Raw genomic sequence first — 17,761 nt, 5'->3', positions numbered from 1 at the left:
ATTGTACAGTACTTTCCCAGTAGGAGCTTTGTGGTCACAACTGTTGGATTATTCTGTCTCCCCTGACTGAGCTGCTGAGCTAACTGCCTGTAAGGACTGCAAGAAACCAGAATGGCATGGGAGGTACACAGAAGAATAATCACTTTATTCAGTACCTTAATCCCCAAGAATGGAGACCACACACTTGTAATACTGGAGTGAAAATAGAAAATAAGTCCCTGTTGCATAGCATTTGTTGTTGAAAACAACCTGTGTAACTTGTGATGCAGTAGTAGAAAAAGTGTAAATCTGGTAACTGGAGATGCAAATGTAGTAGGAAAAGCTAAAGATGATTGTAAAGATCTTGCAGAGTGGCTAAAGAAACTGAAGGATTTATACCTATTTTCTTTTTTTTTTTTCTTTTTTTTTTTTTTGTGGGAGGACTGGGTTGAAGTGTTTTTTAAGACTTATTTCACAAAGGCTGTAGGGTGCCTGAATTTCTATCTTCCCTACAGTCAAGGTGGTCAGTAGGGTACATAAAAATGATGTTATCGGGACAAAACTTTTTTGAGGTGACAGCTATATGCAAAGTAACTGTGGTTAGCAAAGTCCTCATTAATATTTCCTTGATTTTGAATGAAAGATTTGTGCTGTTAAATGAGCTGTACTTCGCCCTGCTTCACTTCAGGTATTTAACTTGGGCGCTTGGGCATCTTTCTTTATATACTCGGAGGGAGGACCGAGTATGTCCACGAGGAGTTCGTGGCACTCGGGGTGCTCTGAGCTGTCTGCAGAGGAACCTCCCTCTCCTCAGCCTCTCCAAAGAACTTCAGGGTACAGCTGAGACCCCCTAAGTTAGAAGCCTCAAGTAGACAGGAAATATTCCTAAATAGGTATTTCTTAGGACTTCAACAGTAGAGCATAAATTCCAGCGAAAATCTGGATATCCAAACTTTACTATAGCATTCCTTGCAGCAGTATTTTTTTCCCCCAGGATAGCTAGAGTGAACATTTGCTTCTGGACATATATATATATTTTTGCTTTTCTAAATGCTTACTGCACCTAGCATGCTGATTTTTTTTCCCTCTTTCATGTGTAACTGTTGTCCAATATGGAGTAATACAATGGAAGTGCGATATATTGATGTTCAGTTCAAACTCAGTTTTCACTATATATTGTCATAACTGTAGGCAGAACTGTAGCTTAGTTAATTTGATTAAATGTTTTAGTTATTAACAGGTGTAGGAATTGTAATTTAATAGCATATCTTTTGAAATAATGTAACTTCATTTGAAAGGCATATTTTAAAGGATAGACAGCACTAAGTTTTAAATTCTATTTAAAAAAAAATGTGACAACCCGTTGCTCATACTGTATCTTTTCTGACTAGACCTTAAGGACAGCTTTTTTTTTTTTTTTTTAATTTCCCCACCGCGTTTGTTTTTGCTAGATGCTCCCGTGTCTAGTTGGGGCGCTCGCTCGGCTCATGCAGCCGGATCTTGCCAAGCGTTAGCGGAGGGAAATCCATCACCGGGATCCGAGCGAGGCGCGATGGCTGGGGGGCTGCTGCCTTACGAAGCTGCACGAGGAGCACAGGCAGCCTTGGTGGGATTGGGCACCACGTGCCAGCTGGCGCCCATGTGAAAATTCCTTAGATAATTAGGCACATTCCCACAGTTTTGTAACGGGATCTGGGAAGTTAAGTTGCTGGGGGGGGACGGGGTGGGGAGTTGTTTTTAAATCTTTTTAAAAAGCTTGCTCAGAGATGCATGTAAAAAAAATTAAAATATACTTTATTTCTGTTACTATAATGGCTGAGACTGCAGCTTTTTACTTGAGATCTGGCTCCAAAGTTACATGGGCTCTGCCCATGCGGTGTAGGAGTGGTGGCAGGGGTTGGGATGCATTTCCTCACACAGTCTGTTTAATGCACGGAAAGGGAGTGCTGTAGATCTGACACTTTGCATTTATTATCATGAAACCTGGAAATCAACCCATTTTCTAACTTCAAAATTCATATATTTCAGTATTGTTTTCCTACTTCATAATAAGCTTAAGTAGCAAGGCTTATGCATGTTTTTGTGTTTCCTTGTTAGCTGAGCTATTTATTCTGAAGAGACAAAGAAACTAGAAGTTTTTTTTTTTTTTTTTTTTTTCCCCCCAAAGGGGAAAAGCCCAGAAGAGCGCAGAAAGGATTTAAAGTTGCAAGGACTGGCTTGTTGGCACTGTGGGTTATTCTACAACATGAATCGTCCCCGTTTCGTTTTTCTCAACGACCGCTTTAAAGCAGGGGCTCTCCGGAAAGCCAAAGGGCTCTGCTGTGTTTGCTCAGGAGGCCCTGGGGCAGGGCGAGGGGAGGCCTCTGCCCCGCGCGCCGCATGCCGGGGGCTGGCGTGCAGGGCCAGGCGGCGCTGGGCTCCCTCTTCCCAAGAGAAGGAAACACAGGGAAAAGCCTCTCCTCTGCTTACCGAGGGAGAGGGGCAGAACCCGCCCCCCCAAACCTTCATCCCCTCCACCAGGAAGTCTTCCTCACCTTTAGTTTACCCCTGGCCCCAGTTCAGTGTCTCGGCCATCACCCCATAGTTTAATAGTTAGAAACACTGTTCCAGTAGCATCCTTCTTGGGGCCCTGCTTTTCAAGGGAAATGGAAGAGGTGATAGGTAGAGATGCTGCTGGTTGCTGCCCTGGATCAGCAGTTCCTGCTGCATGTGACTGTCTTTATCATTCAAAAAGCACAGCTGATACCACTTTTACTGTAAGTAAGTCTGTGATTCCTTTTTAATTAAAAGGAGAGAAGTTCCCCCTATTATTCCACCTACCCTTCTGTTCAGCTGTGGTAGATCAGTTAGCTGGATGCAATATCATCTCTCACACCAATAAATTTGGGAATGACACGGAGACGTTACAGTTCAGCCACCTCGGAGCCCGACTGGAAAGCAGCCCTTAGAGGCATGACCTGCTGAACACAGTAGTGGAGCCAGGCAGCCCTAGGGTGACCCCACGGAAAGGCCTCAGAAGGAAGAGCCTGGGGATAACGAGGAGGGACCTTTTCAATTTAGCAAGGACTGTAAGAAAGATTCCTGAGGAAGCTGAAGACACTATAAACAATCACTTGAGTAAACAATCCAGAAAATGCAATGGATTCGTTAGCCGGAAAGGGGGGATTCAAGTAGGAGAGGAAGATTAAGCAACAAGATTTTAATTAGATTCTAGAAATGCCCTAACATAATTTCTCCCTATGCTTTTGTTCATAATGCATCTAGCAGTTTAGTTCTTTGGGAACGTGCAAGAACAGATTCATGAGAGAGTTTTGGTTAACGTTTGTGACTGTTGCATTGCCTTGTTCGTGACTCCATGTAAGGAACTGAATATCAAGAATTTGTATTACCCAGAAAACACTCAATCAACACATGGTTTGTTTTAACTTTCAAATGAACTGGCGCTACTGCATCAATTAAACATCCACTTTGATAAATTTCATGTTTAATGTGATAAACTCTCCAAAAACTTGCTGATTTATTGCTTTCTGTAGAATTTAAATGGATGTAAATAACTGATCTTGGACACAGTATATTCACACATTTTTTAATAAAGTGCACAAGAGCAGGTTAAGCACTAATAAAATTTCCCTGTTTTCTTAAGCTAGTACCGAGTAGCTTTTTCTTTCCCCTGAGAAAAAGAGAAAAAAAAGAAAAAAAAAGGCAAACCAAAAAGAACAAAATTAACAGCATAAGGACACAAAGCAATGGTGTAAAAATGGACATTTATTATGACTAAACTAACGTGATAATAAGACAAAGGTCAAACGGCTTATTTTTCACAATCACAACAAAGCTTAATCCAGCCAAGCACATACAAGTGACATGTAAACTTTAAAAACATGTGTGACGCATATAAAATTGCTTCAGGTTTTACTTAAATTAAGGTAACCTAACCGCTTCGGTATGATGCCTCGGGCCACTCCGCCACGCCGACCCTCGGCTAACCCTGCGCGCTGGGCACTGACACGCGCAGAGCTGCGAGGCCACCGGCCCTGCCCCGGCCCTGCCTCCCGGCCCCGCCGCTGCCCCACACGTTGACACAGGGAGGGAGGAGCAGCGGGGAACGGCCGCAGAAGGGGTAACATCAACCTCTTCCTTCCTGGTTCATTTTAACCTCCGTGAGCCTCGCAGCCCAGCTCCGTAACCGCGCCGGGCACGAGCACCTCCAGCAACACGGCCAGTGCTGAGCTTGGAGAAAACAGGACCGCGGCTCTGACGCTACCTAACCTAGGACAGGGAGCAGGCCAAAACACTGAGTTCCAGGGGGAAATCTCCGAGAGGAGGGAGGCATATTACCTAGTGCAACGCCAGCCGAGGTGCAGCTGAAGAGGCTAGCAGACAAACCTCCTTTTTAGACATTCTGACTATAGAGGAGTTACTTGCACTGTACACCAAGGGGGAGTTTCATGAGGGATGCAATGCCTAGACCTAAGCTGTAAACCAGGAACAGCAGTCAAAAATCAAGCTGACCACTTGGTATTTTCTTTAAAGGTGCTCATACACCCACTGGAACATAACTTATACAACGGCCATAAATACAAATTAGTTTCTAGAATTTGAAAAAAAAAGCATGAGTAGTCCCTTTTGTAAACTCCCTCTTTTCCATGATCAAAATGATCCCAATTTTATTATGCACACCTCTGTTCAGCTAGAAAGGCTCGTTCCCTTTTCCTATTTATGGTCAGAGTAAGCAAATACCAGATTTTAAAGATTTCCTTATGTGGAAGGGTAGTGGTTTTTAGTGGATGTCTCCCCTTTATCATATAGTAACTTGCACAATTTTACTCAGGCCGATTACACTGAAAAACACTGAAAAACACTTTAATTTCTTGTGAATGATCAGTTTGCAGTTTCCTTACTAAAAGCGATGTCATCTCAACAGTTTTTAACCAGTTTGACAAGCAGATCCTAATAGGATTCTTTGGTATAATGACAAATTCAGTAGTAAACAGTTATTTCCAACTTTTATGCAACAACGGAAATAAAGCAGAACTATCACAGCTGTTGACTTAAAATGTAGATGAACTGAAGTCTTTGGTTGCATAAACACAAGTTCTACACCGTAACATTTTTAAAATTTAAAGTTATCCATGTAGTCTCTTTTCATTCAGATATGCTATGTCATGATACATTTAGTTCCTGAAGTTGTTTGCTTATAAAAAACAGTACGCTTATAGAAGTCAAATGCAATTATCCTATAAATGCAGCGAAAAGAGATGCTAATTTAATTTGCTTCTAATTCCCTTTCATTTTTGATTTTTGGACTTGAATTTGTTCCCTTTTCAAAGGAGTATTTTTGTTGTAGGCCCGAATGAAGCAGCTTAGCAGAACAGTAATACTGACAAACAGCATCTTACACCATTAGCTAAACATTACAATGAAGGCAGTGAACATTTACAGTATGAAACACTGAGATGTCATCAACTGACGAGAAGATCTATGTCAATCCAATCTCTTCAAGAACACTACGTGGGGTCTCTGCTTCCTGTGGAGGGAAAATGCGAGACAGCGGTAAATGGATCCTGTGCTCCCACCGAACAGCATCACACACGAGAGTTAGTATGGAAGATGCTTAATTAAAAATGAGAAGTCAAAATATGAAAATATAAAAGCACTGCAGTTTGCAAACATGGTATTAGCTGCGCTTTTCAAAGAGCTGTTAATTAGATTGTCACGGTTCACAGGAATAGCTGGTAGATTTTATTGCCTTTAAGCATAATAAAAAGAAAGCAATTCAGAGGTATCAGCAGGGAACAAATCACAACCTAGTAACAGCAGCCTGAATTGGGGAGGGAAAGGGAGGCATCTAGCAAGGGAGACAGTTAATGCTTTTTGTGATTATTTGTTTCATTGGTCACAAAAATCTTCTAGCAAGGAGTTAAGTGGAATAATGGCATGACTGATGCAACTTAGATACAGTATCCCTTAAACTCTTTATAAACCCCAGACTTTGTACAGGGGTTTAATTCATAAAACCTGATGAAGGCACCTTTCCATACCTGGTGTCAACAAACTGATGTTTACACAAGTGGAAGAACTGTGAGAATCAGGAACGCACTATTCTGTGCCAGCATAAAGCCTGAGGTTAATTCTAACCTTAAAATGATCTCCCCCCCCCCTTTTTTTTTTTTTTTTTTTTTTTTTAAGATTCAGAACAAGCAGTTTTATACAAAACTCCCCCTAAAGGGTTACTATCAGTCTTGCATTTATTATTCCTAGACCGTCTGAAAAAAATAGTCTGATAGGAAAGATTAAGCTGCCCATTTCCATTAATTAGCAGCAATCTCATAACAAATAAAAGGGATACTGTGTCCTTATGGAAACATAAGCCAGCTTAGCATCCAGAATATGAATAAACTTACTTTAGCATCCTAAGACAAGACATGTCATGAAGCAGGAAAAAGCCAGAAAACAATTAAAGCGGCATTTTTTTTTCAACTAAGTATCTCTCAAAAAAAAAAAAAAAAAAAAAAGAAGCTACCTTGTCAGTAAATCACATATTTAAAAACCTTAAATCTTGTAACTAAGATCAGAACATTGGACTGTTTCTAATAACCTTCACTTACATAGCATGATTGAGCTTACAATCTTCATTCAATTCATGTATTGATGTTTCAGTGTTAAAAATGTACATATTTTAAAGGTAACTTCATTTTAAAGTATGTGTTTGGAAAAGGCCAGTGCTGAGCATCTTGAGATTAACATTTGGCTTCCAAAATCCATCAGCAAGTAAGAAATTCCAAGAAATGGCAACTGACAACTGGAACCAAGAAACCAGATGTATTCAGAATGTGGCTTCTTCTCACTGATGCAGTATTTAAATATCCTTAGAACTGCAGTGACCTTAATACCATAAAACAGCACGACAGGCGTTAACGTATATTTCAACATACCATCCAGCAGGTAGCACTGCTTGGAGAGGGACTAGAGTTTTTAATATAATCTGTAATATTCTCGGATATTCTTCTGTATCCAACTGTAAGCATGAACTGTAGCAAATCCTACGCTCCTTAGCCCACTATCATAACAGAACTCAGTTTTAAGACAAATGGAATGACTTCTGTAAAATGTTTAGGGTCTTGAAAATATTTGCAATAAATAGAACTTAAGTTTTAAATTGATTAGATAGTAATAGACATTTACAGTTACTCAGTGAAATCAGAGATTTGCTAATTTATCTGAAAAAAAGCTATTCAGTGAATATAATATTCATATGAATATATAAAGAAATACTACTACTGTCTTCAGAGCAGCTTAGTATTATTACTATCTCCACAGCTTATTCAAAGTTGCAACCAGAATATACAATTCAAATCAAGCTGATGATTCATCAAATAAATCAAGGACATTGCTTTAAATTCATTGTCAACCAATGTACTTCAAGGACACTGGCTACTTTTCTATAGGCAGACCTCAGCAATAAAACTAAAATTCAGTAGCAAGATTTAAATTTTCTAGTGCTACAGCAGTAATCTTGAGCAGACATGCCTTCTTGCGTGCATTTCCACAGTACATTCTCAAAAGGAACATCTAAAAACTAAAAGGTTTTGCTACAATAATTTAATCAATTATGACTTTTAGAAACAAGCAGAATGAATTATATGTTTTGCTCACGTTATTTGTTTTAGGAAGTGCCAAACATTTTATCCAATTATTACAGAATGCAGTTTGCAATATTATACACTACCTGCAGCTCAGAATCACCCAAGGCAAACAACGCAAATGGGAAACATATCAGAACACAGATGAGGAAAAAAGCCATTCACAGGAGACAAAAGTGCATGCAATACTTTATTTCCAACATGCCAGGAAAGCTAATTCATTACCTAGTCATTTAGAAGCAAGCAGCTGTGTACAGATAACAAGAAAAACAGCATCTCATTACAGCTCAATGCACAGCATTTTAAGCCAACAGGCATGAAATAGTGCAGGCTCAAGCAGCATTACCCAGACATTCACAAACATTGTTAATGTCTTACAAACAATGAGGCAACCTTGGAAATGGAAAACCACTCCTACGATCTTGTTTTCTACAAGATTTCAGAATGCTGCAGGTCTCATCCAAATATCCCACCCCTACCTAAACCTCCCGTTTTCATGTCAGCTTAACATTTGAAAGGTAGTGCATTACCACATATATAAGTGGAACTAGCTGTTTTGCAGTTAGTGTCAATAACCAGCTCCTTGATAATAACACAGTTTTCAAAAGGTCAGTCAGATTTAGGTAACAAAATACTCACTTCTAGGCAAAGAGAAGATGCGCTACAGGTCCTCTCACTCTACCTACACCCATGACAAGTACCTTTCAATTAAACCATTCTCTGCGTGGCAGTTCTCTTCAATATACATGCTATTTTGTATTTAAAAATGGAAACGCCAATTAAAGGAGTCTAGTATTTCAAGTTTACTGCCAATGGACTGAATAAAAAATGTCCAACCCTCACCATTGGCAAAGCAATGAACTTGTCCTCTCTTTCAGTAGTAGCAGTTGCTCAACTACTCAGAGCAGTGTTTTCAACATTTAAATACAAACACTGCAACTCGCAGATCTCTATCATTTTCTTTGTCCTAACCAATTCAGCCCACCTCCTCTTGGCAAGGAAACTCGTGCTATCGTGTCAGTGTCAGAAAAGGCTGCTGGCACCTGCATCTTTATGCCTAAGATGCGGGGCCTGTGCAGAACTATGTGCAACTTCATTTAACCCCTGTGCGTGTACGCGCCCTCCACATAGCGCTATTCCTTCAGATCACTAGTTATGTGTGAATATTAATTTAGTCTACAGCTTTTAATTGCATGTTTAAATACCAGCATAACTTACTCAAAAGTTAAATACATTGTAACATTAGTTAACCTGTAAGTGCTGCAATACCTGGGTGTTTAGCTCAGGAAATTCTACAGACCTTTTAAACAGAAGATATCAAACTTACACACAATAAAAAAGTTAAACCACATGCTAACAAGAACAAGTTTTGTTGAGATGAGACATGTGAAAAGACAACAGAGTAAAACAGAGGAGGAAGAGGGAGGGTACAACAGCACAGAGTGGTTGTGATATTCTACTGGATTCGAGATGATTGGATTCACCGAGCTGAGGATAATGTTCTGCCATGAGTAAGCCACAGGTCTATCTCCTCTGCAATTCTGCATGCAGGATGAATGAAGTCATTTAGTACACTGGGACATTAAAGTATTCATGACGTGGCTACAAAAGAAATGTATATACTCTTACACAAATGTGGACAGATATGCAAGAAAATAAAAAACAAGAAAGGTTATCTCACTATTACAGCTCTAACATAAAAAAGGACATTTGATACAGAAATATAGTATTCTATTTTTGACTACTCTACACTTTTTTGGGAGGGGGAAGTGGGGGGGAATGGTTTTACTCTCCCAATAAGCCTACCAAAAATCACAGCAGTTAAGACTTCAGTGCGTGACAGGGAAACACAAATACGAGTTACAGTTCCTAAAAGCTCTCTTGCTATTTAAATCAAGTATTAGCCTGCACTAAACATCAAGATACAGCATATTCTCAACTGGTGAAGGAAACTGTGGGCTGACAGCATACAGTAACAGCCCCAAGCAGTGGGAGTTTTGAGAAAACAGGAAAGAGCAACTCTGCAATTGCTGAGGCAAAACATTCCCAAAGAGATAATCACGGAAAACTTCTGCTTTAGTGATACTGCCTCCACAATACTGATTTAGGAACACAATGGAAAAAGGCACATTTTTACAATCTAAAATGTCACATTTTCCTCATTAGTTCACATTTCAAATTGGTTATAATTTCTAGGATTCAACGTCTTTCATGTACAACTTTTAGTATGTGATAAAGTACACAATTGACACAGTGCTAGGAGGTTTGTGCCTCATCTCGACACAAACGCATTACTACCCACTGCTGATGCAAGACAGATTGCCGGCTAACATCAGGAAGAAAGTGGTTGCTTCACTCCTAGCAGGTTTGAACCTAAGGCGCATGTGGGCACCACACACAACAAGCCTAGTGATAAACTAAGACTAAGCAGAAGAGCAAGTGAGATATGAAGTGGCAACAAAACAATATTGCAAGACAGAAACTTTGCAGCCTCAGTCGGAGCTCGACAGCCTACTGAGGCCACGGCAGAACCTCACATGTGCAGGGAATCAGCACTATGGGCAGCCTCACTAGCAGCAGAAAAGGGGATAAAGTTTTGGTAGTTGTTAATTATTTTCAGAGAACTACATTTCCCAACATGCTCCAACTATAAATTGCCAAATTTCCTATTGTGTTCCCTGCTATACTGTCTCCAGAGCAGCTAGCCTGCAGTCTGAAGACCAAGAAAACACACCCAATCGAAGAGGACAGATAGTAGCTTCTGCAATCAGCATTTCCATTACCTTCCTTTTGGAGGACTCTACAGACATCAGACAACATCTGAAGCTCTTCTTTAAGACAGTGGCCGAGCTATTTGCATCTGAGGAACTACAGGGTGAGTGGATTGAGCAGCTACAAGGGACAATGGCGCCCCTACAGTGATAATATATTGGTAGATTATGTCATGAAATACTACTTCTGAAAAATAAATCACCACTAAAAAAAAGATGTGTATCATTTACCAGACCCTTAATACACAAAACCAGGATCCAAGCCCTGTCAGAACAGTGATAGCACGACACCATCAAAAAGGGCAAAAGCTGAGCTTTCCAGTTCCACAATATTTGAGTTATTGGAGCCTGGCTTTTTTCAAACTGAATCTGTGTTTGCAAATCATTTCAAAAAGCTAATAATATTCTGAAACTTCCAGACTAAGTCATTAGAGATTTGTAAATTAAAGAAAAAATAGTGGAAACTAGGTGTGAGTCAAAAAATATTTAGGTAGCTCAATCCAACTGATTTTTTCCTCAAGCATACAGTTCTCCCAACTTTCCCATGGTTCAACCTAATTAAAAATCAGTCAAACTAAAATGAGAAGGGACTTAGCTCAATACCCCCAAACGTGACTAAATATACATATAACATTCCTGAGATATTGAATCTGTTAAAGACATCTAGTCACAAACATTTTAATGCCCCCGAAAATCAACTTAAATGCTTCATTGTCTTTACTGCTGGAAAGATTTCTGAACATCTACATTGAATTTTCTTGATGCAACTTAAATTATTTCATGTCTGTAGTGGACAAGAAAATAGTTCATTCTGTGTTCAAGAGAGAGACGAGAAACAACACATGCCTACAGCAAACAGACCAAAGTTAGTGTTTCATACTGCTGACGTTTTACTGTCTGAACACTTCAACCAGTAGCAAAATAGATTTCATGAATGCTGGGATAGCCTCTTTTTCAGGGAAAGTTTGCTTAAGTATTTGTCTCAACTTCTTTTCCATTGAAACCAGCATAAATCCTACAAACGAAACTACATATTACCATATGGGTAATACAGGTAAAAATATAATGGCCACTTTTTGATAAATCCTTGGATTTCCCTCCACTCTCTGTTATCTAAACAAATGCCAAACTAGAACAACAGACAAACAGCAAGACCACAAGGTGCACAGTAGTATGGGAACAATTTTACAAAACAGCTTCTGGAGAAAGAAGAGGGGAAGGATGAAGGTTTCTGTTGTAAAACACAAAGTTTTCACAGTAGAAAGTGATTAACAAGTACTACTTTAGCAATGGTTCAGAAGTAATTACATTTATACTTTACTTCTGAATCTTTATTAGAAAATACTTCTAATGAGAGGCTGCTTTAGGAAATTGCTATAGTTCACTTAAGGTTTCAAGGATTTCAAAAGAGTAGAGTGTCTGTTTCCCAGTCTTTGGTTAACTAAGTATTCAGAACCCCCAACTATGGTTATTTGAAAAATTCTACTTTACTTATCAAGGGAGAGCAATGCGTTTCTCAGAGAACTCAGAAACGTCCAAGAGATCTAGAATGTCTTCAAATTCAACTATTAGCTAGGATGCTGAAACTGAGAGCAATACTACACTGATACCACTTCCAGGAAGAAATTTGTCTGCAACCTTCTATACACAGAGAGCAAAATATCTTCAAGATTGAAGCAAATTAGTCAATACTTAAGTCAACTAAAATCTGAAACAGCAACAGCCATCATTCAAGTGATATCCTGAAACGTATTCTGGCACATACACACACAAAGACTTTAAAACATCACCTCAACAGACCAGAGGAAATGGATGACAATTTGTGGTGGCCTTTGACTTCCTTCCCTCTCAGGAAGAGTAAAAATACCAGTGGAAACTTTATGTACTCTACCCAGGTAAGAGTGGGTGCTGCCAGTTTCCTCCTTGTTATTCTCATCTGCTGGATCAGAGGTGATAATCACTCAAATTCAGTTAGTTGCTACAAAAGAGCTCCAAAGAATTAACACAATCCAATCTCTAAGGGCAAGGATGGTTCTAAACATCCACCAGAGGCTCCACTTTCCCATCACAAGAACACAAGATACTTGTGTGGCAGCGATACTTTGTATTGCGAAGCCAGAGCCAAAGATATCTCTGAGTTCTTTCCTACCAAATAACTCCACAGTGTCTGTATGTTTGGCAGGTTACCACGGTATGCACATAAGGATTCATTAATTTTTTTCTTCCAATTTTTCCAGTGCAGTTAGAGCTTTGCATTACTTATTCTTTTTGCTTAAGGAACTATTGCTTTAACCGCAGGGCTGTATTTTTGAAGAGAGGACTAGAATATACTGCTGTAACAGTCGTGTCACATCCAGTATCACTCAGCTTGCATGCTGGTGACAAACAGGCGCTCCTATTCCTTCCCTATCCTGCAGCATGGTGTCTTCTTATAGTTTTTCAAACAAATGTTTGCACGGCTAGATTGTGAATGAGGAAAACAAAAGCTGCTGACAATACGCTTTTAGAAAGAGGCAGTTTAAATTGGATCATTCTAATGGGATCCGCAACCTAGTTCAGGCCTGGCCAGGCAAATGGCTTCTCTAACACAAGTGGAAGGAGGAGGGAATGGACAGCTGAAATCTCCCTAAGCCAGCAGGGCTGCAGAGGCTCCCTGCCACACAGCCAGGACCGAAGCAGGAACTTCCCAGAGTGACTTGCTTGGGGATGAGCAGCACATACAAGTGAAGACAAGATACTGTGGGGAATAGGCGATGGAACAAACAAACAAAGAAACCCACCACAGCCTTAGATATACTGTCAAAGGTTAAAAATAACTGCAACTACTCAAGTTACACTACCAGCTTTAGCAAAACAAAGTGCAGGCTACTTTGCACTTTGACAAGGGCAAAAATGAGCAGTCTTTTACTCTGCTTTTCAATTTCCATCACCACCACTACCTTACCGTCTTCCCCACACTCCCCTGCATGTCCTTAGTTTCCAGCCAAGGAACTAGGCCCCAGTGCACATGGAGCAAGAGGAGCCCCCTGAACTAGCCTCCTTACGGGGGTCACACTCAGCACGGATGTAGGTGCTGAGGGAACTGCCCCCTGACTCAAAGCCCTGACTTTTAACACTTATTAATTCTACTCCACCAGGGAAGCAGAAGTAGCAATCAGGTGCACAATAAACAGACTCTGCCCTGCCTAGTTTTGTGCCTAGACTTTTCAACATTACATAAGGCTTCCCTTTAAATTTAATCAAACTCTTTATGGAATAGACTATTTCTGAATATGTGCCTGATTACCCTTGCTGCCACAGAGCTAGCTAAATAAGGCGGTAAGAGGGGAAGTCTACATTAAAGTAAATCTCTCTGAAATAGCCCTCAAAAAAAAAAATCTAAGTTCTAGTCATCCAGTGCTTGTTTATACTTGCCAGAGCAAGAGAGATTAAAGTAACACGAAGCAGTATATAGCCTATTGGTTAAATATCAGGATAATCCAAGCAGAGAAGCTTTTTGTGTCCAACCCCTCCCCTTGCCTACAGACTTGCTCTCTTCACCTCAGCTGATCTTTCTTCAGGGCACATCTCCATTCCTCCACACAAGCAGCAGTTCCTTCTAGCCAGCTCTCTCTGTGCAACTAATTGCCCCTCTCCACTCCCTCCAGCAGATGCCATTCCTATTTTTCCCAAATTCTGTGGCACCACGACAAGCAGTAATTAAGCTCCCTACATCGTGACTACTCCTTCATTCTTTACAGGGAAAATTACAGTAGGAAGCATCCCATGTGCCATCTGATAATGCCAGTCTGGTGTAAAGTAATGGGCACAAGGCACATAACCTCAGCTAAAACTGTGCCCATCCGTAGAATCAACCGTGGACACAGAGCAAACAAATTGTAGTCACCCAAAATTCTCTATGCCTCCCTATGCTTAAGCTTGCATATTGCACTACTGGTCTAACAAAAACAAAAACAAAACAAACAAAAAAAACCAAAAATCAAACTGAGCAAATACTCTGTATTTAGCATAGGCCCCACTCAATAAATCCCTTAAAGTTTTAATCATCACCAAACTTTCACAGTCACAGTATTAATACTAGCATGACAAGAATCACATTCTTCACAGATAAACTTATTATCATGAAGGGGAAAAAAAAAAGAATGTGTTTAAAATGTGGAAATAAAAAAAGTTTTTTTAGTTGCTTTAGAATATGTCCAGATTCATGTAAGAAATTGTTTTAAATTATGAATTCTCAGCTGTTCTAAACCTACAGTTCTAATGTATAAACATAATGTACTAGCTGTTCTTCACTCCCAACAAATCAGTGCCCATATCACGCACACAGCTCTTAAATGGTTAAATGGGGAGGGAGAAGGGAGGGGGGTGGTGGAGAAGAGGGCGAACAGTGAATTTTATTTTGAACATCTAACAAATATATTTGTTTCTTATAAAAGAATTCTTTGGTCTGGAAACTAAATCCTGATATTTATAAAGTTGAAGATGCATGAGAAATTAGATCATCTACTGCAGTTCTACATTACAAAAGCCAGCTTTAGGGAACTACTTGGACGTGACTATCAAATAAGCAGTGTACTAATTCTATTTTCTGAGCAAATCATATTTGTATGTATTCTAAGCTTGCCTTATTTTAAAGGAATCTTACCTGCTTTAGTAGGACTGCCACAACGTAATCCACTTATGATCTGGACAGAAATATGTTGCAATGCACTATATATGCAGGTAAGCTTTGTTCTGTCATGCAGCATCCAGCACCAGATACGCAATTTCAGTAGCACCCACTCTTTGTAGGGCTCTCTGCTTTGCACAGCAGATGTTACAGCTCATTTGCCAGTAAATATATATTTACATGGTCTGATTGTAAGTCAACAAAGCCAAACATCTGTTTAGTAATTAGTCTTGGTATCCATTTCTCTAACTTGCATTATCCCACTTAATTATCAACACCAAAAGAAAGCTAGTAGAAGTCACATACTTCAGGTTGATGCGGTTAGTACGAAAGGAAAAATAAAAGGGAAACTCCAAGCACTCTTCAAAGACCATCATGCAAGTGTTGCAGAAGGTTAAGCCCATCACCCGTTGTCGTTTACCCTTGCAAGGACTTAATTATGCGTGCAACAGGTTTTGCATAGCACCCATTTAATCCATGCCACCAAAATGGTAAACTTGGTAGTTACCAATCATTTAGATGGGGGTCAAAAGGGCTAATGCCATATTGCTCTTAATCATAAGATATCCTCAGACAAACCTCCCCAGTCTTCATTCTGGCTCTACAAACACAAAATCAAGCAGCAGTGAAAATGTAATACCAACTAATTTAAAAATATATAATTATTTCAATTAAAATAAAAGCTAAAAAACATTCTAAACTACATACAAAAGTAAAGTTAGTTTTACTCAAATGCACTTCAACTATTGTTACTCTTAAGTTAAAACAATTTTATCGTTTATACTAGAAATCCATTCTTAAGAAAGCAAACAAATGCAACAGTAAAGAACAACTTTTGTATTTTTTAATAAGAACATATTAATTCATAAGAACATAAATCAGTTATTTACAACCCTTTACCTGTGCTTGAAGAGAGATTAATTCAAAGATTATTTTTTTAGAATGTAAGATCAGTTGTTCATTATTGTCACACAAGAGACTGAAAACATAACAGAATAGGATGGCACAAAATTTACATATATTTAATCCAGTGAGTAAGCTTCACACAGTATTATTAACATAGAGTAAGATTTGTTTTCTAAGGGAAAATAAAAAGAGTTGCATTCAATTGATTTATCTACCATCTCTGACGAGGCTTAAACATTTTAAATCAAGAGCTATGTAATGATATCTACTTGTCTAACAATTATCATATTTACTTGCTGAGCTATATTCAAATACTAATGCTTGATGCCAAAAAATTCACTTTAATTCAGTGAAATGTATTTAAATTTTTCAAAATAATTTTGCACAACAGTCCTTTTCACATTTTTTATTCTTTTTTTAAAAAAGAAAATTTAATAAGAATATAAATAAAACTTAAAATATATACACTTTTAATCTATCCCAATATCCAGAACCACAGCTATTATTTTTCCTGGCTCACTTGGCAACAAAAACCATAGCTGCCTCTTTAAAAGAAATAAAATAATAAAACAAGAGCCCCCAAACACACATCAGGAATGTGCTGACATTTGTATAACACACAGATAAGACCACAAAGAAATCACAACCTAAAAACGGCGCACAACGCAATGGGAGGCCTCCTGGGGGCGTTCATATTCTTTTCATCTACTGTTCTGCAGCGCTTCAAAACTATCCTTGCAGGTAATTTGAGTTTTGAGAAAGGTTAGCAGCAGCACAAGATGACAGATCATCTCACACCGTTCTCAGGGATAACTGAGTAAAACAGAAGATTCTCCTCACTAACGCAGGGTTCAAACATACAACACTGCTCTTTCCTACATCCTGCCAAATTCTAGGAATATATTTTAATAAAATATATTCCTTGAAAATATTTAAGATGTGGATTAGTATGCTCAAAAAGAACACCTAATTCGTAAGGTAAGATGTATCTTCACTCTGTTCATTCTGTAACATATATTTTTAATTGTTCAATGAATTTGCCATGTTTGCTCACCAAAACCGGGGCACTTCCCAGATCCTTAGCAGATGCACAAGGCAAGTGCATACTGCTCATCAGTATTTGAATTCACATCAGAGGGTGCACAGGATAGCTAGCTTGTATTATTCTGTCTTTCTCATAACTGAAACTTGCTGAATGCATGTTTACAACTTGCAAGAAGGATTCCTTCCTCGCATCTTTTGACCCTTATGAAAACCTAATCAGGTGCTCATTTTCTTAGTGGAATAAGTTAACCTGCGTCCTACATGCACACATTTTAATTAAACAAAACAGTCAAGAAAGAAGCAAATATTATAAAGACAGATTTACTAAAATTAAATTTAAGGTCTGCACAAAAGTGGCTCAGGTGAAAAGCAGACAGCACTCTATTTTCAGTCCCTAAAGTGAAGAATGGATTAAGATCTGACAATGTATTTCTGGAAAGACAGCTGGATTTCTAAAGCATTTAAAAATCACACACTGCAAAGCTACGACACACAAGTCTTACGTGTCATGACACATCCAGAAAAGCAATGAACTTCACAAAGAATATTAAGACACTGAAGTGCACTTGAAGAAAGAGAGTCAGCAACTCCAAATAAAAACCTCTAAATACTTCAGTGATCAGAAACAAAGTAGTTTGAGAATGGGAGAGATGGAGTATTTCATGATGACTTTATGGACACTCAACACCACTCTCTGAAGACAATATTTAAAACTAAAATAAGTTAAACTTTCTCCCTCTCTTTTCTTT

At 39.0% G+C, this 17,761-nt stretch overlaps 1 protein-coding gene across 3 annotated transcripts in view; it reads right to left on the bottom strand.

Annotated features, from left to right (window-relative positions):
• Positions 1-4,912: 4,912 nt before the first annotated feature.
• The window catches only part of AP1S2 (adaptor related protein complex 1 subunit sigma 2), a 28,879-nt gene continuing 16,030 nt past the window's right edge, over positions 4,913-17,761 (bottom strand). Inside the window, exons 5-6 of one of the 3 annotated variants that reach the window (XM_088520215.1) lie at positions 15,571-15,663; positions 5,340-5,506 (exon numbers count right to left, since the gene is read on the bottom strand). In XM_088520215.1, coding sequence (XP_088376341.1) covers positions 15,619-15,663 — 45 coding nt within the window. In that variant the 3' untranslated portion in view covers positions 5,340-5,506; positions 15,571-15,618. Of the gene's footprint in view, positions 5,507-8,799; positions 9,225-15,570; positions 15,664-17,761 lie in introns of those variants that run through there. The other 2 variants (XM_088520214.1, XM_088520216.1) reach the window with 2 other exon arrangements.

Source organism: Tinamus guttatus, unplaced genomic scaffold, assembly GCF_059628265.1.
Source record: "Tinamus guttatus ecotype Peru unplaced genomic scaffold, ASM5962826v1 Tinamus_guttatus_pri_ptg000083l, whole genome shotgun sequence".
Lineage (NCBI taxonomy): Eukaryota > Metazoa > Chordata > Aves > Tinamiformes > Tinamidae > Tinamus > Tinamus guttatus.
The sequence above is the reverse complement of the archived record's forward strand: the minus strand, read 5'-3'. Positions and strand labels throughout refer to the sequence as shown.